The sequence below is a fragment of the Zootoca vivipara genome, chromosome 7, assembly GCF_965207765.1.
Source record: "Zootoca vivipara chromosome 7, rZooViv2.hap1.1, whole genome shotgun sequence".
In the NCBI taxonomy this organism is placed as follows: domain Eukaryota; kingdom Metazoa; phylum Chordata; class Lepidosauria; order Squamata; family Lacertidae; genus Zootoca; species Zootoca vivipara.
The window spans coordinates 83,179,704-83,204,431 of NC_142590.1; the positions used below are offsets into that span (position 1 = coordinate 83,179,704).

General features: G+C 47.5%; 2 protein-coding genes across 5 annotated transcripts in view; both read right to left on the reverse strand.

The window, feature by feature from the left end:
* The window catches only part of LOC118088574 (cathepsin Z), a 14,473-nt gene extending 2,969 nt beyond the window's left edge, over positions 1-11,504 (reverse strand). The window contains exons 1-5 of one of the 2 annotated variants that reach the window (XM_035122384.3): positions 10,786-11,504; positions 5,665-5,828; positions 4,456-4,635; positions 3,899-4,049; positions 780-942 (exon numbers count right to left, since the gene is read on the reverse strand). In XM_035122384.3, the coding sequence (XP_034978275.1) occupies positions 780-942; positions 3,899-4,049; positions 4,456-4,635; positions 5,665-5,828; positions 10,786-10,895 (768 nt within the window). In that variant the 5' untranslated portion in view covers positions 10,896-11,504. The remainder of the gene's footprint in view (positions 1-779; positions 943-3,898; positions 4,050-4,455; positions 4,636-5,664; positions 5,829-10,785) is intronic. The other variant, XM_088674685.1, reaches the window with a different exon arrangement.
* Positions 11,505-13,743: 2,239 nt separating this feature from the next.
* Positions 13,744-24,480, reverse strand: LOC118088371 (cathepsin Z). 3 transcript variants are annotated; one of them, XM_088674684.1, is made up of 7 exons: positions 24,389-24,480; positions 22,073-22,319; positions 20,665-20,828; positions 18,704-18,883; positions 17,901-18,051; positions 16,804-16,966; positions 13,744-15,851 (listed from the first exon to the last, which is right to left on the reverse strand). In XM_088674684.1, exons 2-7 carry the CDS (start codon positions 22,210-22,212, stop codon positions 15,738-15,740), a joined length of 912 nt encoding a protein of 303 aa, XP_088530810.1. In that variant the 5' UTR covers positions 22,213-22,319; positions 24,389-24,480; the 3' UTR covers positions 13,744-15,737. The 3 variants fall into 3 exon arrangements, with proteins under 3 accessions (XP_088530810.1, XP_088530809.1, XP_034977865.1); XM_088674683.1 differs by lacking the exon at positions 24,389-24,480 and adding an exon at positions 23,323-23,348; XM_035121974.3 differs by lacking the exon at positions 24,389-24,480 and having other exon boundaries at positions 22,073-22,323.
* Between the last annotated feature and the right edge of the window lie 248 nt (positions 24,481-24,728).

Below are 24,728 nucleotides of genomic sequence, written 5' to 3' on the forward strand. Positions count from 1 at the left end.
CCAGCTCTGTAGGCAATGGGTGACAGAACTGGGCTCCTGAGCTCCACAGGGGTGCCATAGAAAGACTGTAGTTGGTCAAGGGAGCCGCAGACCCAAAAAGGTTGAAAACCTCTGATTTAGGGGAACACAAGCGGTTCGGTCGCACTGGGCACAGAGCCCTGGGGGCGCCACAACTATAATATATGGAAGGTGAGAGACTTGCTCTGTCCAACCTTCTTCCACATTCTTACTCTTTTTATTACTTAGGACAGGGAACTCCCCCCCCCAATGGCCACATTCCTCTCTAGCAAACATTTCAAGGGCCATGAGCTACGGGTGGGCATGGCTAGATGCAAAAGTGGGCAGAGCAATGAATGCAAATTTTGCTTTTGTGTAGCAAGAGGCTAGTTTCCAAGCCTGCCTCCCTCTATCCTCCAAGCAAGCAAGAAGCAAAGGTCAGAGTTCAAGGACACATTTCACAGAATCAGAACTGCAGAGTAGGAAGGGACCCACAAGGGTCATCTAGTCCCAACCCCCTGCAATGTGAGAATCTTTTTGCTCAATGTCGAATTTGAACCCACAACCCTGAGATTTAAAGTCTCCTGCTCTATTGACTGAGCTATCCCAGGGATTTGAGGGCCACACAGAAGGGTTTCTTATCCTTGACTTAGGGGATCAAAGCCATCCTTCACTCCAACCTGACTCATCAGAGTAGCCATCACTGAGAAGGCCCTGTCCATAGGACTCTCCAACCTCTATTTGTGGAGAGATGTTGCTTGCTGTCTTCATCTCCTGCTTACCCATGGCTCGCCCCAAGAGTTCCGGACAACCCAATACTCGGTTCCGTTCTCGACACCCCAGCCAGCGACAGAAACGACATGGTTTAGAGAAGGCAGCACATGATATTCAGCATAAAGTCCTCCAGTGTAATTGTGCAGCTTCGGGCTGGCCATGATCCCACAGCTGTTTAAATTAAATTACATCCAATTAAAAATGCTAATGGAAACCAACAGCTTTTGAATAGCCACTTTGGGTAAAAACCTGGCAAGGGTCAACAGTTTTCAGTCTGGCTTTTTTAAACAAACAACGTGGCTTCCAGGAAAATGTTGAGCAAAATGGTGCACGGTCTGAGCAAAGACTGGTTTGGGCGTCAGGCATGAGACAAATTGGCGCTTTCATAGGATGAACAGTACAATCCTATACAAATATACTCCAGTGTCTATCCTATTGAGTTTAGTAGGGCTTGCTAACATCATGGGGAGGGACTCTCAAAAGGTCTGCTAGAGACTTTCAGACAGAATAGAGGTCATTGCAGTTTAAGAGAAAACATTTGGTTTTTAAAAGACCAGTCACAAAGAAGGCATGGAGAAGTTGTTGCTAGTCTAATTGCAACTGCAATAACCAAGTAAGCTCATAAACAGAAATCTGCCAAAAGGCACACATTAAACACATTTAATGGGCACGTTAAACAGAGTGAAGCTTACAACGCAGTGTGTAAATGTCTGTTCAGATGCAAGTCCTGTGAAGTTCAATGGGGCCTACTCCCAGGTAAATGCAAACAGGACTGAAGTCCTACTCATTTAGTAAGATTCTTCCAAGCATTAAATTGTAATTTTGGAAGCTATTCTGCACATGGGAATACGTCCATAGTTTACTGGAACAGGAGGTTCAACCAAACCGGGTCACTAAAGAAATATCCTTTTTGCTTATTACATCAGCCTTCTCCAAGCTCAATACCCATCAGGTGTTTCGGATGGCAACTTTCATCAGCTCCAGCCAGTGGGGTGAAAGGAATTATAATTCAAAACATCTAGAGGGCACCCAGTAGGGGGGCTGAATTACATTATTTTCATAGTCCAGTACAGAACTTCCTTCCCACCACAGGTGGGAGGCTAAGATTGGCATCTAAGCAAATTCTTAAGTAGATTTTAAAAACAGATTTATTTCAGGCAGTTTTGCTTCCCTAATTTAGGCCTGAATTCGATTATCTTAAATTAAGAGAGCTATTTTAGAAAGCGTAGGGGTTTTTTCCGCAGCACTTGCTAGAATCTATACTGCCATTTTTACTTCATTAAATAAAAATAAATCTGGTCTGTGTTTTTAAATTACTTTGTTCTGTTGCCATATAACTTCTAATTGCAGTTTTTAACAGTCAGGTACCAATAACAAACTTAGTTGGTCTCTAAGGTGCTACTGGATTATATATATATATATATACCGTGTTTCCCCTTTTTTAAGACACCGTCTTATAACTTTTTTCCCTCAAAAAAACACACAGTGGCTTATTTTCAGGGGGTGTCTTTTTTTAAAAAAAGTGCTGGTACTACTGGGACCCACTGGCTCAGGATGCTCGGTGCTCTCTTCTGCGCGCTGCTGGGCGCGTTGTTGGCGCTGCCAGTTCCGAGCGCCTGCAGGGTGGGGTGCGGGTGGCAGTGCTTTAAACCCCCAACCCTGTAGAAAGCAATGGAAGTTATGGACCGTAACAATCCTTAAGAGGCGCAGGTCTTAAAAAACCCCTGGTATCACCCTTGAAGCACAGCCTTCCAAAGTCAGGGGGGAAGAGGTCTGTTTAGACAAAGGAAAGGTTCGTGGGTGATTCTGCGCCCTGGGACCCACAGAGCTACTTTAAAAATCCCAACCTGGGGGGGGGGGTCAAATAGTGAAGCCCCATAGCCCTGTAGCAACAGAAGGCACATTCTGAAGCACCCAAGCTGTTCGGTTCCATAAAAAATCCAGGAATTGTAAAATTAACAACAATAATGGGGGGGGCACTCTATCCAAAGAGTTAAGAATGAATTTGAAAGTGTTGAGTTATATATGGAAAAATATGGAAAGGAAAGTTAAAGATAAAAAATAAATAATTATCGCAAGGGAAAAAATAACATCATAAAGGGTAATAATATTAAATATAAAATAGACAACACAACAGAAAAAGCAATGAGATCGCACAGGAGTGAGGGAAGTGGGGAGAGAGGGAGGGGGGTAAGGAATGGAAGGAGGCAATGGTTGGAGGAGGGTATAGGGGGATGAATTAAAGGAAAATTAAGACTGAGAAGCGCATGGTTTTTGTTTTTTAAAGATGCAAAGGCTTGCAATCAGCCAAAGTATAGAGCCCAACTTCCAGGAGACTGCGATCTACTTGCGGATTTATAAACTGGAGGTGATCTACCCCCGTTTTATTGGTGTTCAGGTCAGAGTTGTTTTTAGAGAGAGGAAATATCCCATTTTTGAGGTTAAAGTAAAAGTTCCTGACCTTTTTTTTATAATGAGGAAATGCTGCTAAAACTCCGTTCTTCATTCCACGAAGGGGAGAGGGGGCGGGGCCGGGTGCTCAAAGACAAAAGAAATGGAAAAGGAGATAGCGATCAACTGCAGCCTCCTGCAGCCGCCGGGAGAGGCAGGGGCTGCAGCCGAGTGCTGCTTCGCAAACAAACGGGGGAAAGTGCTTAGAACCCAGAGAATCCAGCTGAAAAACACGAAGCAGCAACAGCAATTGCACACACACCATCCCAAGCCAGCACAGTAACCAAGTCCCAAAAGCAAGAAAGGACTCAGCAAACACTGCTGCGGCCGGCGTTGCTGCTGCTGACTCGGGGAGCTCAGTGCTCTCTTCCACACAGCGCCTATCACTATGGCTTATTTTCGGGGTACGGTTTATATTTCTCAAATGCTTAGAAATGCTGCTATGGCTTATTTTATGACTACGCCTTAAAAAGGGGGAAACACGGTATATATATATATATATATATATATATATATATATCTCCACATATAATTGGTTTTTTAAAGAATACAACCATCCATATCACCCAAGGAACAGAGGTGGGGAAATCTGTAGTCCTCCATTTGTTGATGGACTACAACTCCCATCATCCTTGACCATGGGCCATGCTTCTTATGCAACCTTGTAGTGCTTTACCTGATAGGACCACTTGCATAGATTTCCGCCATCATTTTTTCCCGCCCGCTGACAGTACCATGATCAGCAACTTTCCAGAGGGTGTAGTTCTTTATCATATGGCATTTTCCAAAAGTATCACACGTTCCACACTGGTTAAACTTATCACAGTCTGCAAAAACAAGCACCTCCAGTTGACATCTGAGATCTCGCAGCTAAAAGTACGAGATGAATTTTTGCTGCAGGAGAGCTGGTGCAGCCTAGTTATTTAGTTATTTGCATCTTTTTCCATCCTGCTTTCCAAGTAACACAAGTCACTCTGGAAGATTTAACAACCAAAATAAATAAATGTAAAAAATCACATTTAAGGCACACATTACCATTAAAAACCAGCAAAGTGGAGGGAAGGGATAAAAAAAAATCCTGGTTTCAAGGTCAAGGGCAAGCTCTAGTTTCCCACTTTGGATTGCAATGGGTGGCAGGCTAGTAAAGTCTGGATTTGCAAGGCTGGTATAAAAAGAATGCTGTTGCTTGAACCTCTTTTACAGCCAGGTTCATGCAGGAAGGATCTCACACACCTTGGTCTTTAGCTTGGTAGTTGTTGCAGGTCTCGTCGGGGATGCCGTGCTCGTGAGCATAACGCCAGACCTGCAAGTCATCCCCTCCGCTGCAGCCGCCAGCGTCAGCACAGTCAATCACATTCTGGACTGAGAGATAGGCAGAAGGCCAAATGCCTTTCCTCTTGATATTGATGCGATCTGGAAAACAAAGAGAAACACATTCCATGCCACAGATCACGTAATACACAGGGGATCCAGTGTGGTGTAGTGGTTAAGAGTGGTAGACTCGTAATCTGGGGAACCGGGTTCGCGTCTCCGCTCCTCCACATGCAGCTGCTGGGTGACCTTGGGCTAGTCACACTTCTTTGAAGTCTCTCAGCCCCACTCACCTCACAGGGTGTCTGTTGTGGGGGAGGGAAAGGAGAATGTTAGCCGCTATGAGACTCCTTCGGGTAGTGATAAAGCGGGATATCAAATCCAAACTCTTCTTCTTCTCCTTCACTGGATCTCTTAATAGTTTAAAGTATTCAAGGGGTGGGCTTTAGATTGAATCACAGAAGGGAAGAGGTTAACTTTCCAGCAGGTTAAAAAGCAGTTTCAGGTGGGGGAAAGCTCGGGAAAACAGTGGGGTTAGGAGCACCATTGCTGCTCAGGCTCACTTCAGAACCCGTCCCTTTGTAGGCTTGCTGTTAAAGTAATTTTTTTAAAAGAAAACTGGGAGACTCAATCCTAACACAGTTTTATCTTTTTGTATAGTGCCATCAATGTGCACACCACAAGACAGATTATAAGAAGGCAGGTCGTTGCCCCAGAGAGATTACAATCTAAACCTGAACACAGGAGAGAAAGGGAAGGGGAGACTGGGATTAAACAAGGAAGCAACAAACTCTTGGATAGCTCAGTTGGTAAAGCAGGAGACTCTTAATCTCAGGGTTGCGGGTTTGAGCCCCAGGCTGGGCAAAAGATTCACAGAATGTACAGTTGGAAGTGACCCCAAGAGTCCTCTAGTCCAACAATACTAGAGCCAGCAATACTGGATTTGATGGGGAAATGGTGTGAGCCAATAATGGGAATCTCATGTGTTCTTTTTGTACTCCCATCAACAGGACAGCTATTGATAAGCAGTGGTCTAATTCAAAACAGTATCTGTTGACCAGCCCTGGGGAAATGAGCGACAGTGACAGATAAGCAAGCCTTACTGGGCAATAATAGCTTACACCTCCGTACCTGCTAAAGCGCTGGTGCTGCCATGAGCCCAGCAGGATCCGCAATACTGTGGGATGTGCTGGTTGCGTGTGGCACTCACATAGTTGACTCCGTTTATATTCCTCCAGTCCCAGCTCTCGGGCAGTTTTGAGATGTCCAGATATTCATAAGGACGAGGGTAGGTTCTGTTTGGAAGGGGGGAAAGCAAGTGAATTAGCCTATGCCTGGAGAGGAAAAAGGTCAAAAACTCTCTCTCTTCTGAAAATATCCTACCGAGAAAATCAAGGCAACATACCAGTATATTGCCCCTTGCTCTTATCAACTACAACAGGGGTTCCCAAACTAAGGCCTGGGGAGCCGGAAGCGGCCCAATCCCCTTCTAAATCCGGCCCGCGGATGGTCCAGGAATCAGCATGTTTTTACATGAGTAGAATGTGTCCTTTTATTTAAAATGTATCTCTGGGTTATTTATGGGGCATAGGAATTCGTTCTTTTTTTTTTTTCAAAATATAGTCCGGCCCCCCACAAGGTCTGAGGGACAGTGGACCGGCCCCCTGCTGAAAAAGTTTGCTGACCCCTGAACTACAACCTCGCAAGGTAAGGTGGGCTGAGAGGCTGTGTGAACACGGCTTCCCCTAAATCCTGAGAACTGTAGATTGCCTGTCCCAGTGACAATTCACAGCACCCTTTAAAAGAACTAAAGGTAAAGGGACCCCTGACCATTAAGTCCAGTCGTGACCGACTCTGGGGTTGCGCGCTCATCTCACATTATTGGCCGAGAGAGCCGGCGTATAGCTTCCAGGTCATGTGGCCAGCATGACAAAGCCGCAAACCAGAGCAGCACATGGAAACGCCGTTTACCTTCCCGCTGTAGCGGTTCCTATTTATCTACTTGCATTTTGACGTGCTTTCGAACTGCTAGGTTGGCAGGAGCTGGGACCAAGCAACGGGAGCTCACCCCGTCACAGGGATTCGAACCGCCGACCTTCTGATCAGCAAGCCCTAGGCTCAGTGGTTTAACCACAGCGCCACCTGGGTCCCTACAGCCCCCAATATTCTTTGTGTGAGCTTAGTTTGTGAGTTGGGGGATCTGAACCCGGAGGAACAATCTAATCAGCAAATCAACAAGGCTTTGTTCAGCCTCCTCTCTCGCTTGGCAATCGCATGACTCCTCCAGGCCAAATGACCTTGAAATTCTTCCCGGGTGATCATGTGATTGCCACAAGGCTGACATTTCTTCAGAGTGCTCAGGTGACCACATCAGCTCTAGAAGTGCAGCTTAAAGTGGGCCTTGTTGCAAAATCACCACAGAAAAATGGTGATCTGAAGGTATCTGAAGAAGTGTGCATGCACACGAAAGCTCATACCAAAATAAAAACTTAGTTGGTCTTTAAGGTGCTACTGAAGGAATTTTTTTATGTTACCACAGAAAAAAACCACTTAAAAGGCACCACAGTACTTGCAAATGCGAAGAAACAGGAAGGGATCTGCAGGCACTAGAATTGTTGCAGGTCCCCCTGCCACTCCCTTATAAGTCACAGGACTAAATCTGGAGGGACTCCTTCTCCCACAGAATGAAAAAGTTGGAAGGGACCCCGAGGGTCATCTAGTCCAAACCCCCCCCGCAATGCTGGCATCTCAGCTAAAGGCATCCATGACAGATGGTCGTCCAACCTCTGCTTCAAAACCTCCAAGGAAGGAAACTCCAAGAGTTCTTCCTGATTGTTTAGTCGGAATCTCCTTTCTTGTAACTTGGAAGCCATTGGTTTAGATGCTATCATCTGAGGCAGGAGAAAACAAGCTTGCTCCACCTTTCACGTGACAGCCCCTTTAGATATGCTCACAAAACATACAAGTTGATTTAACCCTTGCCATAAGTGTGTGTTATGGCAATACTTTGGCCACCTCATGAGAAGAGAAGAATCCTTGGAAAAGACCCTGATGTTGGGAAAGATGGAGGGCACTAGGAGAAGGGGACGACAGAGGACGAGATGGTTGGACAGTGTTCTTGAAGCTACGAACATGAGTCTGACCAAACTGCGGGAGGCAGTGGAAGACAGGAGTGCCAGGGCGTGCTCTGGTCCATGGGGTCACGAAGAGTCGGACATGACTAAACGACTAAACAATATAAGGGTGTGTTGAAAGGGGGGAAATAATCCTGTCCCCCATCGTCCCACAAGCACACTGGAGTCTGGAGCAGAGGCTCCAATGCCATCTCTCTGAAAAGTACGCCTGTATTTCTGCACTCATAAATGTTTCTGCTGCTCAATACTGCCCCTTCCCGTAGGCCAGCATTTTCCAACCTGCAGGTCAGTGGTTCTCAAAACGTTTTTCTCTGGGCCACACTTTCAGAACAAAAATTTGCTCGCGCCACACCAAAAAATTTTTATTGACGAGATTGGAAAACGAAAACGAAACAACACCTAGCAGTGCTTGGTTTATAACAGAGCACAACAACTTTATAAGATGATCGTGGGACATGCAGAAAGCATAAAATGACACAGCTCCATAGGAATAATAACCACTCCCCCAAAATATAATTATAAAGGAGCATCTTGCATATGTTCCTTAAGTATGCATACAAACTCAAGGAGAGGCGTGAGCTTGCTTTTGCAAGGTAATCCCATTTATATTAGGTGTAATTTGAGACCAAAAACAAACAAACCTTTCTTCATCAACACATCCTTTCTGATCTCTGCTGTTCACAACAATATCCCATGGAGCTCTGCAGGAGAGCAGCCAATGCTCTCAAAGAAGAAAGGCATGCTGTTTCTGGTTGCATATCCACAAATAATAATTTAGATACTCTACTATGCTACACCGAAATGTTTAGATGTGTTGACCGTCCTTGAATCCTCTCCTGCCACACCCTTTGAGAACCACAGCTACAGGCTGCAAGCCATGAGTGGATTGTGAAGCCTATGCAACAGGCTTGATAACTAAATCCAAAATAATTACTGTTTTTGATCCTTCACTGGTATGATTAGTACCTCTTACAACTTTTGTTTTGTTGGCGTATTCTAATGACACTTGCAACTGAACATTGCAAAGGCCAAAGCCTTACATTTTAACCCTCAGGAACTGGCCTCTGATGGGAGATCTGGTGATGGTTTGCCACAAGGTGCTCATATATGCTCAGTGGATTTATTTATTTTTGTTGGTTTCTTTATTAGATTTATATATTGCCCTTCACCATAAGATCTCAAGGCAGTTCACAGAATAAAATACGGTATAAAAACAAGTAAATAAGTAAGGCAAAACCACAAAACAATACCCACCCACTCCTTCCTAAAAAATGCATTTAAAAGGCTGTAGAATATTAATCAGCCCAAGGCCTATTCGAAGAGGAACACTTTCGTCTGGTGCCAAAAATATATATAATGAAGGCACCAAACCAATTTCTCTGGGAAGAGCACTCCACAAACAGGGAGCCACTACAGAGAAGGCCCATTCTCGTGTTGCCACCCTCCAGACTTCATATGGAGGCACGCATAGAAGGGCCTCAGAGGATGAAAGCAGCGTCATATGGGGTTTATATAGGGAGAGGCAGTCCTCCAGGCACTGCAGTCCTGAGCCCTTTAAGGCTTTATAGGTCAAAACCAGCACTTTAAACTGGGCCCAGAAACTACAGTAATGGACAGCCAGCGCAGTTGAGCCAAGAGCGCTGCAATATGCTCAGCCGTAATATGCTTGGATGTCTCAAATCAAGGTACTTAGCTACTGTGGCAGTTAAAATCCACTAAGCCCAAAGCTGAGCCCCACACTCGTGGGACAAAAACAATCAATGGGATCACCACACTAAGTAAATTCGGATGTGTGGGTTGCCCTGGCAAAAAGGCCGAGAGTCACTGCCTTGGGCAAAGTGAGGTGGCTACCTTGGGAAGGAGATGCTGGAATGGGGGGGCAGTGGGAGCCCCCTGGCATTTTCTCCTGAACCCCCTGCCCTGCCTCTCTGCAGGAGGCATGAGCCTCTGGTCTGCTGCCCTCGAGTGGGGTGGAGGACACACACACTGCCTGCCCCCACTCCCAAGGCAGACAGAAGAGTTAACTTCCAATCCAGTAGGCCTCTGGAGTGGCCAGTGCTTGGGCGAGTATCTTCTTGGCCTCAGACAGCATGATGTCTCCGGCCAGCTGGCTGGGGATAGCAACCTTTTTCTCCCATATCCAAACACAGGAGCCATGGCAGAACATGCAGGTGCCAGGTCATATTCACTCTGGCATTTCCAGCCAGGGTTGGGAGAGACCTCAGTCTGAACAACTGGAGAGCTGCTGCCAGCCAGTGCAGGCAACACTGGTGGCCCAATGGTCTGACTCAGCATGTCAGCTTTCTATAAAGTTACCTTATACAGTGAGATCATTGCTTCATCTGGGTTTCAAGTTTCACCTAGGGATTTTTCTGAGCCCTGCCTGGAGAAAACAGAGACTTTCTGCATGTGCTCCACGCACTGAGCAACACCAGGCAAAAACAATCAAACAAACAAAAAACATTACCCACCAAAGCCATGCCTTTCCCCCATGGAAATAGGGTGCTATTTCAGCTTTGCACCCTCCTTCTGCAGCTCAGGGTGGCTTGCAAGAATTTAATTTCATCCTCCAAACAGCCCTGCGAGGTAGGCTCGCACCCCAAGGCCGTGCTTGTGGGGCAAGCAGAAGAATCTCAGCCCAGCTGCCCCCGTTCCGAGTCCAAACACGCCGCTTCTGCCTGCGCCACCAACTTGCACGGACCAAGGGCGGTCTTTGAACCACCAGCTGGGGGCCGCCGGGATCTGCTCCTGCCGCGGCTGCAGCTCGCCTGCTGCCGGCCGGTTGTTTCTCAAGCGGCGTCCGGGAAACCGCGCCAGCTGCAGCAGCAACAGAATCCCGGGGACTCCGCGGGGAACCCAGCAAATCCCCGCAGGGCTCTCGGGCAACGCGGGGTCTCGGCCGGTTCGTTGGGCGCAGCAGAAAGGAGAGCCGTCGGAGATCCCGGGCTGCAGCGAACAGCTCCCTGCCTGTAGGGAATCGCCGGAGGAGAGAAGTAGCTCCCCCAATTCTGGACGCTTAGCGAAGGCCATGCACTTTCCCACATGCTCAAGCCACCTCCCCTGCTAATGCGCATCCATGCTCCCACCCCGCCACTCCCAGGGACGAGGGCGCTCTTACCGGACGGCGTAGGGCCTGGCAATCCTCGGCTTGTAGCAACTCCGCCCGGCCTTGGCGTCGAGGAGCGGCAGCAGGAGGACAAGCGCCAGGCGGAGGCAGCGCCCGGCCATGGTCCCGGCTCGGCTGTCCCTCGGGGCGACGGCGGCTCTTTGCGTCTCGTCCTGCTCCGTCGAACTTAAGCTGCGCCCCGGCCGGCCAGACGGCTGCTGCGGATCGCGGTGGGAGCCGGAAACGCGCGGGGCCGGTTGGGTGGAGGAGCTGAGGCGAAGTTCGCGCCTTATAACCCGCGCGACTGGTTCGCTCAGGGTTACGAAACAAGGGGTTGGCCATCTGATAAGAGCTGCCGTCGAGGGAGGGAGGAAGAGTTAAACGCCGCCGCCCTCGGGAGGTTCACCTGCGCATCTCGGGGCTTTCATCGGGGGAGGCATCACCGCCAGACTCACCATCAAATCTCGGCTGACACCAGTTCATTCAAGCCCGTGGATTGCAGGAGGTTGGGCTAGAGCTAGATGATCCGCGGGGACCCCTCCCCAACTTGCAAGTTTAAAAAACACACACACACAAACCCGGAATGCCCAAGCGCCTCTCCAGTGCGTAACACAGAGACCATGGTTTCTTGGCATGGGCACATTTTATAGGGCTTAAGGTCTGGGTTTTCCTTTGTTTTTTCGCAGCACGGCTCGTTGCATGTTAATTTACCCGCACGTCCCTCTCGATCTAAACACCCGACAATGGGCATTTTTGATCCTGGCAAACGGCGGGGCGGAGCAATAGAAAACAGACACATCTGCCTACGCACCATGCATTTAAAGCGCGCACACGCCCCGGTACAGTAATCATGAGAACTGTAGTTAAAGGGGCCAGGAATTGCTTCCCCGTGACGGATAAGGTGTTGCTCCCGGCATTTGCGGTGTGTGTGTGTGTGTGCGTTTCTTTTAAATATATGCCGCCTGTGCAGCAATAATAATAATTTGCGGCTGAATGCGTTTGATTTAGTTTCGTAATTATTTATGTATTTCCGGGCGGAGCATTAACAACAGTGCTAAATTTATCAATCCACCCTGGGCCGAGCAGTGAATCAAAGCATTTTTGCAACTGCACCAGACAGTGCCCTTGCAGCACAGAACCCATCTGTGTCAGGCACCCAGTGTTTGTGTGGGCGATAATTGACAAATGCCCTCCTGTTTCCTTAGTCCATAGAATTGTAGAGTTGGAAGGGTCCCAAGGGTCATCTAGTCCAATCCCTTGCAATGCAGGAATATTTTTGCCCATGCTGCCAACTACCATTGTTTGCTGGGTGTTCAATATCTGGTTTACTACACTGGTTTACTACAAAAAGAATGCTTTTTCATGTTACGTTTCATTTGGAGAGCCAGGTGTAAATGGTTTAATCAGCCCAAGGCCTGGTGATCTGGAAACATCTTGGTGCCTGAAGATACGGTAGAAATTGGAGTTCTTGGTAAAGTCCAGAAATAAACAGTAAATTGCAAGAACTCGGGCCAGACGAAAAATGGATTTCAAATATATCTTCCCAAGGTTTTATTTGTGTGATGAAGAGTTCAAATAGGAATCAATCCCAGTATAGTAGGCAAATAAAAATAAATTTCAGTAAAAAATCAGGACAAGGCCCTGTTTCGACAATTCTTCATCAGCAAAGATTCACAGGTCAGAGTGTACCAAACAGCAATGGGGAGCCACCACAGAAATGGCCCGTTCATGTGTTGCCACCTTCCAGAGCTCACATGGAGGCGGCACACAAATGATGGTTGCAGGGTCCAGGTTGGTTCATACAGGGAGAGGCAGTCCTTGGGGCTCCTGTAGGAAATCTGGCATCGAAAAGCAGTCATTTGGGCTAGGTGTGTGTTGAGCTCCTTGGAAGGACTGCATGAAATAAATAATCGAAAGCTAATCCAAATTCTGCCACAAGAAAACCGTATTCTGCAGCCTCTATACAATTAAAGGTAAAGGTACCCCTGACCATTAGGTCCAGTTGCAACCGACTCTGGGGTTGTGCGCTCATCTCGCGTTATTGGCCGAGGGAGCCGGCGTACAGCTTCCAGGTCATGTGGCCAGCATGACAAAGCCACTTCTGGCGAACCAGAGCAGCACATGGAAACGCCTTTTACCTTCCCGCTGTAGCGGTACCTATTTATCTACTTGCACTTTGACGTGCTTTCGAACTGCTAGGTTGGCAGGAGCAGGGACCGAGCAACGGGAGCTCACCCTGTCGCGGGGATTCAAACCGCTGACCTTCTGATCGGCAAGCCCTAGGCTCTGTGGTTTAACCCACAGTGCCACCCGCGTCCCTTACAATTGTAGATAACATGCACCTAATTTTCCCTATAATTAAATCAGTGTAGTCATAGAATTGTAGTTCAACCCCCCGCAATGCAGGAATATGCAGCTGTCCCGTACAGGGATCAAACCTGCAACCTTCACATTATCAGCACCACGCTCTAACCGACTGAGCTATCCTGGCCTCAGTATCCAGCAGCGTTTACCATTTTCATTATTTAATCTTGAGTTGTCTGTTGAACCTTGATGACTAACCCAGTCAGGTTCTGTCCAGTGTTGGCCATGCAACATGTCTATTAAACATAGTTTTTTATTGCACACACATAGTACAGACCTGCAAATATAGAGCCCTTGCAAAGGTGGTGTTTACGTGTTTATACAGACAAAGGGAAAGTCCCTACTGTGTTTGCCAGTATATAGATTTGTAAAAGGTTGGTTTATTCAACTGCTGCATTTATCAGAAGAAGAAAAAAAATCTGTGGTGTCTGCCTCTTGCATTTTTGTTTCTGGCTATGTTGGTCTTGGTCTAGATTTTGTAATGCCCTTTTTGTTTTGTTTTTTGATGGGTTATGTATGTTACACAGGTTTATATAATTACAGACTTGCAGCAAGATTCCTCCTAGTGCCTGAGGATGTCAGATACTGACATGTATGGTACACATGTGAGGGTGCAAAACGTGCCCTTTTTAATTTTCAATATCGTCATGAGTGTACAAATTTTGTTATTAGTTACAATTTGTAAAAATTAAAAAAATAGCACACTGAAAAAAGAAGACCGTGGACTATAATTTTATATCAGTAGCACAGGCCTCTGGCTCTTTCCCCTCCATTCCCATCTCTGGGATGTTTCAGCAGAAAAACACTGTCCCTAAGTTTGTCACTTAAAACAAGAGTGCCGGCTTCTTATGCACTGGCACCAACCTTTCTTTGTAGAGGCATATGGCTACAATGGCACGGCTGCAGCAACTCACAGAATAGGCAAAGGCTGTAGAGCACCTTGTACACAGAAGAGGGAAAGGTTAGACAGGGGGAAGCAAATTCTTTGGGCCCGGGGTCACATCTGGAATCTTGATAAAGTGCCGTGGGTGTCCACAGGGCATGGAATGGCACAAAAATGGCCGCTCCTTCGAAAAGAGCAGGAACAGAGCTAGGGGAGCCATGGTGCAGGCCTTTCACCCTCCCCAATCAATTTATTTTTTTTAAAGGCACCTACATTAGCCATTGCCACACACACTCAGGGTGTCCTTTGCTCCTTTCAGGACAGAAGGGAGGGTGGGTGGGTGCCAAGTCGTAGGACCCAATGAAATGTGGGCATGTTTAAGGGGGCATGCTCAATGTTGGAAAGACTCAGCCAGTGCAAACAGGAGATGAGCGGCAAGAGCAAGCAGGCTCTCACCGAGGGAGTTTAAAAGGAATATTTTCCGAGATCTTTTGTGGGCTCTGCAAGAGGCATCATGTTGCCACCTTCCAAATTAGACAGTGTTAGAACAAGCCACGTTCAAATCCCCATTCGTGCATGAAGCTCCCTGGGCGACTTGAGGCAGGTCTCATTTTTCTCAGCCTTGTCTCCCTCACAAGATTGTTGTTGAGCAATCCCCGCCCCCCAGTATTGAGCATTCCTGAAGGAATTATCCCTGAATGTGGAAAAAGCAGTTTTCAGATTTAAAAACACGTGTCTCACACACAGTAAACAGTTCAATAGCCAAAAATCCTATATTATCTTGCATAGAATTCTCCAACTGGTCTGCTCCCAACTGCTGCACGATTTCTCTCCACCCCCGAAAAAAGGAAAGCAATGCCTTCTATTCACCAATACTTAGCTGTGACTCAATGGGCATTGAGGCTCAAGCTGCGTTTTAATGGGGCTTTGAACTGAAATGTGATACTGGATGCACAATAGCAACCAACCCATATAGTGGGCTGCGTTTAAACTGAATGCATAGATTTCCCTGGACTGTGCATCTCCAGTATGCCAATGCTACATGGGGTGCCATGCTTGCAGAGCCTGAATGCAAGGATCAGGGATATTAGCCTCATTCTGAGGTTCTCCAGGGAACAGAATTAAGTAGCAGGGAGAGGAGCTGGAAATCAAGGGCTACACGGTCAAACGCAGCCTTCCAGAGGCAAGTGGTGGTTGGGGCCAGAGTCAAAAGTGGCTGGAGCAACAGAGGCAACTCTTGCAATGCACAGCAAGAAATGGCGCCAGTAAGCCTGCATTGAAGGCAACGAGTAATGACAGGCTCTGCCCCCTTCCCTGCTATGCTCTCCCTTTCAGCTCCCAAACTCTGTGTCCAGAAATAGAGGCAATCTGATTTAAAGTAGGCACTGGCTGCATGGAAACACTATTAAGGTATTTTGGGTATTTTGGAGGTCCAGCATTTTGCTTAACACAAAGACTCAGCCCACTTTAGCTGGATGGGGATCCATACGTCACATACACCGCAAAGCCTTTTCCACCTACATCATCATAACTTAGGAAAGCTTCCAAGCAGGAAAAAAAGCTGTTTCTCTCCCCCCCCCCCTTGCTGGAGAAGTTATATGCAAACAAGCAGCGTGATCTCTTTCCCTTTCACGAGAAGGAGGGAAATCTTGCTGGGATATACATTTCGTTTCAAAATCAGGAGTGCAAACAAGGGCTCTGTGATCCATTGCAGAATTCAAGAAAGTACGGCGTCTCCATAAGCACAGTCTTCTTCCACAGCCAGGTTATAGTGCCCTCCGCTGCCTCCTTTATAGGCACTCGTAACAATTCTGAGCCAGCCGTTCTCACCCTGCAAGATGGGAAACTGCATTAGTCATGGGCTCAAGTGACACTTTTGCTGCTGCTGCTGCTGCTGCTACACTGAAAACCCTCACCCAACAAAAACTGATTGTGTACACGTTGGAAGGAATGAGGGCAATTGTCTTGGATCTGCCCCAGGGCATGCAGGAGGGGGTAATGTAGGATTAGGCAACCTGTGGCTCTCTGGATGTTGTTGGGATGCCCATCAGCCCCAGTGATCAAGGATGATGGGAGTTGTGATCCAACAACCTTTGGAAACCTCTGGTGCAGTGGGATATTTGGGTGTTGCAGGCAAGGTAAGGCACGACAGACACACAACTATTTATTTACCTGCCAGAGGGAAGGAAGGAAAAGGTGGGCTAAAGTCCCAAAATCCACACACACCCCTGAAATGGCCTGGTCTATTGCTAAAACACAAACACCCTTCTAATGCCTCTGGCTTACCAGGCACCACACCATTTCCTGATCCCTAAATGGACACAATCCATTGGGGTTTTTAATCAGCTCTGGTGGTCTTGCACCTAAACACTCCCAGGCAAGTGATCCTGTGGCATTCAGAAGAAGATTCTCACACGTGGGAGCGGGTACAGATTTCTGGACCAAACTCCAAGTGCTTATACAGTAGTTGCAAAACACATTGCCAATCTTTGTACAAGTAGGGTTTGCTCTTGGGGCCTGCCAGAAAGCTGTAATAAAATATGAAGGGCTAAATTCCTTCCTATTAAAGCAGGAGTGGGGAATCTTTGGCCCCCTGGATGTTGTGTACACACACACACACACACACACACACACACACACACACACGAGAGAGAGAGAGAGAGAGAGAGAGAGAGAGAGAGAGAGAGAGGGAGGGGGAGGGAGGGAGGGAGGGAGGGAGGGAGGGAGGGAGGGAGGGAGGGAGGGAGGGAGAGTCTCATTTATGGCTGCTCTGTCCTTCCTACCCATGGCTGTCCCCAAGAGTTCCGGACGATCCAGTATTCAGTTCCATTTTCTATGCCCCAGCCAGCAATAGAAATTATGTGGTTTATTACGGGAAGGGCGCTGTATTCTTTATAAATTCCTCCAGTGTATGCTTCCAGCTTCGAAGTGGCCATGATCCCACAGCTGTTTTAAAGAATAACAGAACAATGACATCAAAGTAGCCTTAAGACGCTACAGTATTGATAAGTTGAAACTTTCAATGCCCACTCTAGGTAGCACCGCAAAAGTCATAACCTGCTTCAAGAGCTTCAAGCTTTATCTCATGAGCAAAGACCAGCCAGATGGGTGGGGGGTATAAATAATGAAATTATTATCAATAATATTTTTAAATAGAAAGCTGCTGTGGGAAGGAGCAGAGGTTATTTTAACTTGCCCCTTGGTAGGTTGGAGCCATAATCGCCTAGGCCTTTTCTTGAAGCTTCATCCTTTACTCCTGCCAGTGAAACAAACAAGCTTTGTAAGTAATATCAAAGCTGCTTCCCGGTGCACCCCGAAGTCAGCTTCCACCTTTAGCATCTCTTCTAGGAGGACAAAACTTATTGTTCTGTTAGCTAGTCACCTGCTGCCACATAATCAACAAATTGAGGCCACTAAATCAATTGGACAATGTACTGAATCAATGGACAAATTACTTGGTCCAATCACTTGACAAATCACTGTATCAATGAACAAATCAACTGGTCACATCCACCCCATAAATTTAAAGCACATAGCTTCCTTCAAAGAATCTTGGGAGTGGGAGTTTACTCTTTGCAGGGCTACAATTCACAGCACCCTTGATGAACTACAGTTCCCAGAATTCTTTGGGGGCAAGTCCTGTGCTTTAAATGTATGGGGTGGGTGGGTGTGCCAGTTTCTTCTGAAGCATAACGAAAGTTCTCAATTGGCACTGGCTTAATAAAGTATAACATAAATGTGGCAAATTCCAAAACCAGATGAACAGAGCCACCGGTCTTTCTTGCACCACTGCAATAGGCTATTTGAAATAACTGCAATTATTTGCATGCTTTCATGTGTTACTACCCAGACACTGGCCACAAACGTTTAGTTTCTGTACCTGACGGGTCCATTTGCATAGACTTCTGCCATGATTTTCTCTCGCCCACTGACATTTCCATAATCTCCAACTTTCCACAAGGTGTAATTCTGTAGCGCTTGGCATTTACCAAAAGTAATGCAGGTCCCGCACTGGTTAAACTTCTTGCATTCTGAAAAATGAACAGGCGCATTTAACTGAAAGAAACTTTCCTTTCATCCAGTGGTTATAAACAATGAAATGAAGGGTGGACTCGAACGTAGTGCTCAGCGAACATTCCTTCACCGCAATGAGTTCTCTTTGCACAATGGAGCAAGCTCCCCCTCTCCTCCTTGCCACCACACCCCCCCAAAATCTGTTATAGGACTTGTCCCCCGTCCCCCCCAATGTCCTGGAACAGAATTGGGGAGGGCACAGGGTAAGTGCAATGGAGGAGAGGGAAGGAAGTCTTATTTCACAAGCAGAAATCTGTGCACCAACAGTTTGCATTAGGGTTTCACCATATCCCCTTAACACACTGCTTGCGAGAAAAGGGGAAATGTGTAAAAAACAAAAACAAAACAGAGTTTTTTGACCAAGTTGCAGACTAGAAGAGATTGGAGGAGATAGCGAGTAGTTTGGGGGGAGGGGGTTGAGAGAGAAAAACGCTATTGAAGATAGGAACATTGCACTGTATGTTTGCTGCCAGAGGCAGAGTAGCAAACGGTATGCCCATCAATTAAAAAAATTCGACGTGGCGCAAACAAATTTCTATTCTGAAAGTGTGGCCCAGAGATAAAAGTTTGAGAACCACCGAGCTAGATAAGCAGGTAAGATAAACTCACGTTGATCTTTAGCTTGGTAGTTGTTGCAGGTCTCATCTGGGATGCCGTGCTCATTAGCATATTCCCATACTGCCCTGTGGTCTCCCCCATGGCAGCTGCCAGCATTGGCGCAGTCGAGAACATGCTGGACCGACAGGTATGCAGAGGGCCAAGCAGCTTTCCTCTTTATGTTGATGCGATCTGGGGGACGACAAACCAGCAATTGGTGGAAGACAGGTTTTTTTTAATCAACTACCTTTTATTGAATTTAAAGAATAAACAGATTCGCAACATTTGGTTCCTCCCACTGTAGCGGAACTCAAACATAACCCGTTGATACAAATTACAAAAGAAACAAAGGTTGCTTGGTTACATTTTTTAAAAAAGAAATAAACATCATTCCACACTTCCTCGTGAGTTTCTGGTGGTTTGTAAGCGTGTTCCCCCCCCTTTTTTTGAAGCGCATGTAACAAAATTAAACCTGGTGTTGGAAAAACCCTTAAATGTCTTGTGTCATTTTCTTTCATGAACCTTGCTAGTCAATTTCTCCATTAATATTAAGCCCCAAACATACAAACTGAAGATCACAGAGGGTTGTGTCCAGAGATCTCCAGTATTTAAACCCTACCAGGCATAACGCCATCATGAGTAAGACAAGTTTTTTGGGCTTGGGGGCACATAAGGACATTTTTGCAGCTTCCTGTGGGCAACGCAGAATACTCTTTTGACAGGAGGAAAAAACTGGCAGGGGTGGGAATCTCCTCTGAAGGTGCACACTGGGGAACCCAGATATATCCTGTATATATAGGGACCTGCAGCATTCTATAGTTCAGAGAACATTTTAAGTTAACCAATAGAACAACTGAGCCCTGCGACAAAACGTTGTAGCCTGGAATGTTTATCCTCAAAGTTCCAGCCAGCCAGTCAGCTATGGCTAACCTCCAGAATATTTCATTTAATTCCCCTTCCCAGGTTTTTCTGCTTCATCTCCCTTACCCAACTTGGGTGTCCTCCATGAGTTTTGGACTACAACACTCACCATCCCTCGTTATCGTCTGATATGCTGATTGAAGGCATAGTAGAAAAAGTGGAAAATATTTGGAAGGTACCAAGCTGGGGAAGGCTGATCTATAGGGGGGAGGCGCATTTTTGACTGCCTCATTGTGGTTTGCAGAAGCGGAACAAACCACAGTTCCTGGTTGAGACACAGCATTGCGCCAGTGATCATGGTTTGTTTTCCCCGCAAGGAGAAGACAAACATCTCAGAAGGGTTCTAGTTACAGGTAGGTAGCCGTGTTGGTCTGCCGTAGTCGAAACAAAATAATTTTTCCCCTTCCAGTAGTACCTTATAGAGTGACCAACTAAGTTTGTCATTGGTATCAGATACGAAGAAGTGTGCATGCACACAAAAGCTCATACCAATTATAAACTTAGTTGGTCTCTAAGATGCTACTGGAAGGGGAAAAAAATATTTTATCTCAGAAGGGGGAATGCATGGTAAACCATTAACTAGGTTAGCAATTAACCATTAAACCTAGATTAAATAAGAAGGAAAACAACAAGGTTATGGAATAAGATATGGACACCGGGCGGGAAAGAATTGCAGCGTAAAAAGAGGGCCAGAGGCCTTCTGAGTCTGGAGCATGGGAAGTCGATAAATTTGTATAATTTGGCAGAAGATTTGGAAAAATGTTCAATTGATTTTTTATAATTTGTATAATTGGAAGATGGATTAGGTATTTAAATTGGAAAATCTAATAAAAATGTTTATAGAAATAAACCTGGATTAAATAAGTGGGATGGGGGTTTAATATGGGCTGGCTTTCCGATGAGAGCAACGTCACGTGGATGTTGCACAATACTTGATTGCTCCAAACACCATGATAGATGGCCACGTGAAAGCACCCTCTCTGTACTTGATGTGGGAATGGATAAAGGATGCCCACCAGATGCCCTGCCAACCATCCCATGCACCTCCATACCTGCAAAGGCGCTGGTGCTGCCATGAGCCCAACACGACCCACAGTACTGTGGGATGTGCTGGTTGCGTGTGGCACTCACATAGTTGACTCCATTTATGTTTCTCCAGTCCCAGCTCTTGGGTAGTTTTGAGATGTCCAAGTTTTCATGGGGACGAGGGTAGGTTCTGTTGGAGAATGGGGAGAGGACAGAAGAAAGCAGGTGACTGTTTCCCCCCCCCTTTATCTGAGAAGGGGTGTCAGCCGGAAAATCCTCCACTGCTTTGTCATTATTCCCTCCATCTTTCTGCTGGGCAGTCACACGGCAGCTGCTAGCAACAAACTTCCTCAAAACAGACATGCTAACCAGTCTCGAGCACTTAATGCAGCCTCTTGCCATCTTATGGGAGCAACAGCATTAAGAAGTAAACCCTGGAGCAGTGACTTGTGAGCTGCAGGGTGGAATTTAAGATACATCTCCCAGCTTTTGCAGTTGGAACATGGGAAGCTGTCAGGCCATCTAGCACTGTCTGCACTGACTGGCAGCAGCTCTCCAAAGGTTCAGGCAGGAGTCAGTTTCCCAGCCCTACCTTGAGATGCCGGGGATTGGAACCTGGAACCCTCTGGCTCCAAAGTAGGTAATCTATGGTCCTCCCCAAAGTTAGGGCTCTAAGAAAAGACCCACCAAACTGAAAGCAAGCCCCCACCCCAAATGTGCATTATTGTGTAGCCTGCCCAGGCATTTTAATTTTAATTTATTTCCCACTTTTCTTCCAAAGAGCTTAAGGTGGCACCCATGGCTCTCACTCCCTCCATTTTATCCTCAGAACAACCCTGTGAGGCAGCTCTGCTAGAAACTGTGCCTGGACCAAGGTCACCCAGCAAGATTCATAGTTGTGTGGAGACTTGAACCCTGGTCTCCCAAGTACTACGGTAGTTGGACACGCTTAACCCCTACACCAGTGATTCCCAATTAGCTAAGTATGGCATATCCTTTGTTTTTGAAAAGCCAAAACATGAACCCCCTACTTTTGAAAATTTGGATATCGCTATTGTAGTTTTTGTTATGTGAGTGGTGCCGCAGACTGGACTGTCTGGGGTCTGCTGACCACAAATTGGGAAGTACTGCGCTACACCACATCTCCTGTCTGTTAAAGCCACAGACAGGCTGCAGAACCAGGAGACCGCAGGACCTCCGTGGAAAGGAAATAGGACAAATTCATAGAGGCTATTTGCTTGGCTCTATATGTGACAGCGATATGCTACTACCCCGCATTTCTTTATGTAAGGCCAGACAAAAGAAGAGCGCTCCAAGGCGCGTTTGGCGTCCTGTCGCGCCCTCAAGCGCCGCAACAGCGTCTCCAAATCTGGCCAGCGCCTCTCCAACCCGGCAGGATGGAGATCCGGGTTCGGAAGACGACTGGGCGCTTACCTGATCCCCGGAGGTCTCTTGGCCATCGGCTTGTGGCAGCTCTGCCCTTCCTTGAAGTAGACGCCGGCTACGGACGCCGCGCACAGGAGGGCGCCAGCGGCGAGCGCCAGGAGGAGGAGGAGGCGCCCAGGCGGGGTCATCCTCGCGCGGCAAACGCCGGACTCCTGGGTCCTTCTGGGGAGAGGAGCCGAGAGGTGGCTGCTGCTGCTGCTGCTCGCTGCTGTTCCTGCGGTTGCCGGGTCTCAATCTGTGCCGGCAATTTCGAAAGGGAAAGTTTTTGAGGCAAGGCTGCGCAAATCAGAGGAGGAGGAGGAGGCACCAGGCCGGCCCCTCCGAGAGGACAGCCTTCGGGCGACTCCCCCGACGGGGTGGGAGGAGGGAGAAGGGGAGCGTGGGCGGGGGGAAGCGGGGAGAAGCAGCTGACCGGCTTCTCCCTGGAAAGTCCCCGCAGGGGGCATGGTGGCTGCAGGCGTCGCCCTGTTCTCCGCCTTAGAGCCAAAGGCAGAGAAACGGTACTTTCGACGAGAAAGCCCTGGGAGGGACGGAGCACTGGACAGAGCCTGCGCACGCGCCCGACGTGGACGCGCAAAGGGCCCCGTCGTTCTCACGTACGCAGGCTGCGCCCGCCCGCGGTTGGAGGACGCCTGAGTTACTTCGCGTGCTTCGAGGGAGAGTCCGTGGCGCCCCCCCCCCCGCGTTTATCTCCCCTAGCACGTCGTAACGTCTGGAAACGGCAGTGTTGGGAGCTTTTCTGGGTCCGGTTTTAGCTGGAGGGGAAGCCCAGAGGACTGTGGGTCAAGGGAGGAGGGCCCCACAGCATGGGCGTAGCCAGCTGCCCCCCACAGCCTCCTAAATCAAGTGAACAAAGAAAAACACAGAAATTGTAGGAGGATTTTGACAGATTCTTCTGAGCACTTGGGGTCAGAAGAAAGTACAGGTAATTTAAAACAACTCGTTGAGATAATTCATTCTGAGTCTGGCAGACAGAGCCAGACAGAGGATAGTGGCAGGGTTGTCATACGTCCAGAATTTCCCAGATGTATACGGAATATCGCGGCGGCTGCAGCAGTGTCCGGGCGGAAGACCGGTCAAATGTCCGGGATGCTGCTACGACCATGACACACTTTTTTGTTTTTTATAAATAAATAAATAATCAGAGTAGGGATCAGCAGTTAAGCAGGTGCCATATACCTAGTCAGACTTGTCAACACTGACTGGCAGTGGATTTCAGACGGGGAAGTCCTACTCACCCCTGTCTGTAGACTGAACCTGGGACAGTCTGCATGCAAAGCAGTTGTCCCGGCAGTCATGTGAAGAAATGCACGTGACTGTTTAAAGGGTCGGAGGGCTTAAGTCCCCACGATAACCACAGCACTTGATCCGGATGTTTACTGCTTTACTTTGTTAGGGAATTTTATAGGGGGGGGGGGAGTTTTGTAACCAACGTGTCGGGAACAGGGGCTATTACTTCATTATATTTCATATTGTTTTCTTCCTTTCCCCCTTCCTTCCTTCTTTCTTTCTTCCTTTTCCTCTTTTGCTCTTCTCTTTTGGTGTGCTCTTTTTTTGCGATGTCGCTGCTGAATAAGAAGTTTTTTATAAAGGGAAAATAATAACTGTCCCACTGAGAGTTCCTGGTTGCTCCTGCTGTAATGGCACGGACCTTGCCATTTCCAGATGGGGGAACCCTTAGTCTGCTGCTTGTGGCACCTTAAAAGACTTAACACATTTATTATGGGATAAGAAGTTGTGGACTGGGCTCCCCTAGACTACTGCCTGCGGATAGAGGACACTGGCTTGTTGATGGTATTGATGTAAGATTCAACTGTCAATCTGATTCACTTCTGTATTTAGAACCAAAATATTTATGGGCAACCTTGCCGCACCAGCTGTTGCTGAACTAGAACTGCCCTCATCCCTGGCCCTTGGCCATGCTTTCTAGGGCTGATGGGAGTTGTAGTTCAGCAACATCTGACGGTCCAAGGTTCCCCGCTCCTGTTGTGGACAAAGAGTTCAGCTGTGTGTGGGCCCCTGAAGGCATATCCATACATATTAGTTTTGGGGTGCATGGTAGTCTGGGGCCCTTCCAGGCCTGCTTAAAATCGAGAAGAGGCTGGGGAACCATTCAAACCGGTCCCTCTGCTAAGCTAATATTTTTGCTAGTTACATTATGCAAAGAGGTCATTCTGTTGCCATAGAGACAAATGGGTGGGCCCTTTCCCACCTCACCTGGCTGCTGGGGTGGACTTTGGTCTTGCAAATTTCAGCAGCCCCCTGTGCAAGGTCGAAATTCAGCAGAAAACAACAACAACCCACCTTTGCCTTCTGATCTGCTCAATTCATGGCATCATAGTTGCAACTCCTGATAGGCTGGGCACCCAGTGTGGCAGAACCAGACATTCTGTCTTAAATCCAGCTTTGCTGGCCGAACAACAACAACAACAACAATTTTATTATTTATACCCCACTCATCTTGCTGGATTTCCCCAGCCACTCTGTCATCCTGGGATGGAGAACATTAGGCCGGGGAGGGCAATATATAGTGAGAAAGAGTTTTGGCATATGCTGGAAGCTAGGGACACAGAGTCATGTATTGCTCTGCTGAAACTAAGCTGAGACTTGGAGCTTCGCTGGAAACCTAAAGGGGAGGCAATAC

Bases quoted from the DNA above. Each gene is read 5' to 3' on its own strand.
- LOC118088371 (XM_088674684.1), bottom strand. From the start codon at position 22,212: ATGACCCCGCCTGGGCGCCTCCTCCTCCTCCTGGCGCTCGCCGCTGGC. The intron at 16,967-17,900 runs GTACAGAAACTA...TCTTTAAAACAG, and splicing joins TATGCAAATGGACCCGTCAG to CTGTGGGATCATGGCCACTT. The intron at 15,852-16,803 runs GTAGGAAGGACA...CCCATCTTGCAG, and splicing joins ACTCTTGGGGACAGCCATGG to GGTGAGAACGGCTGGCTCAG.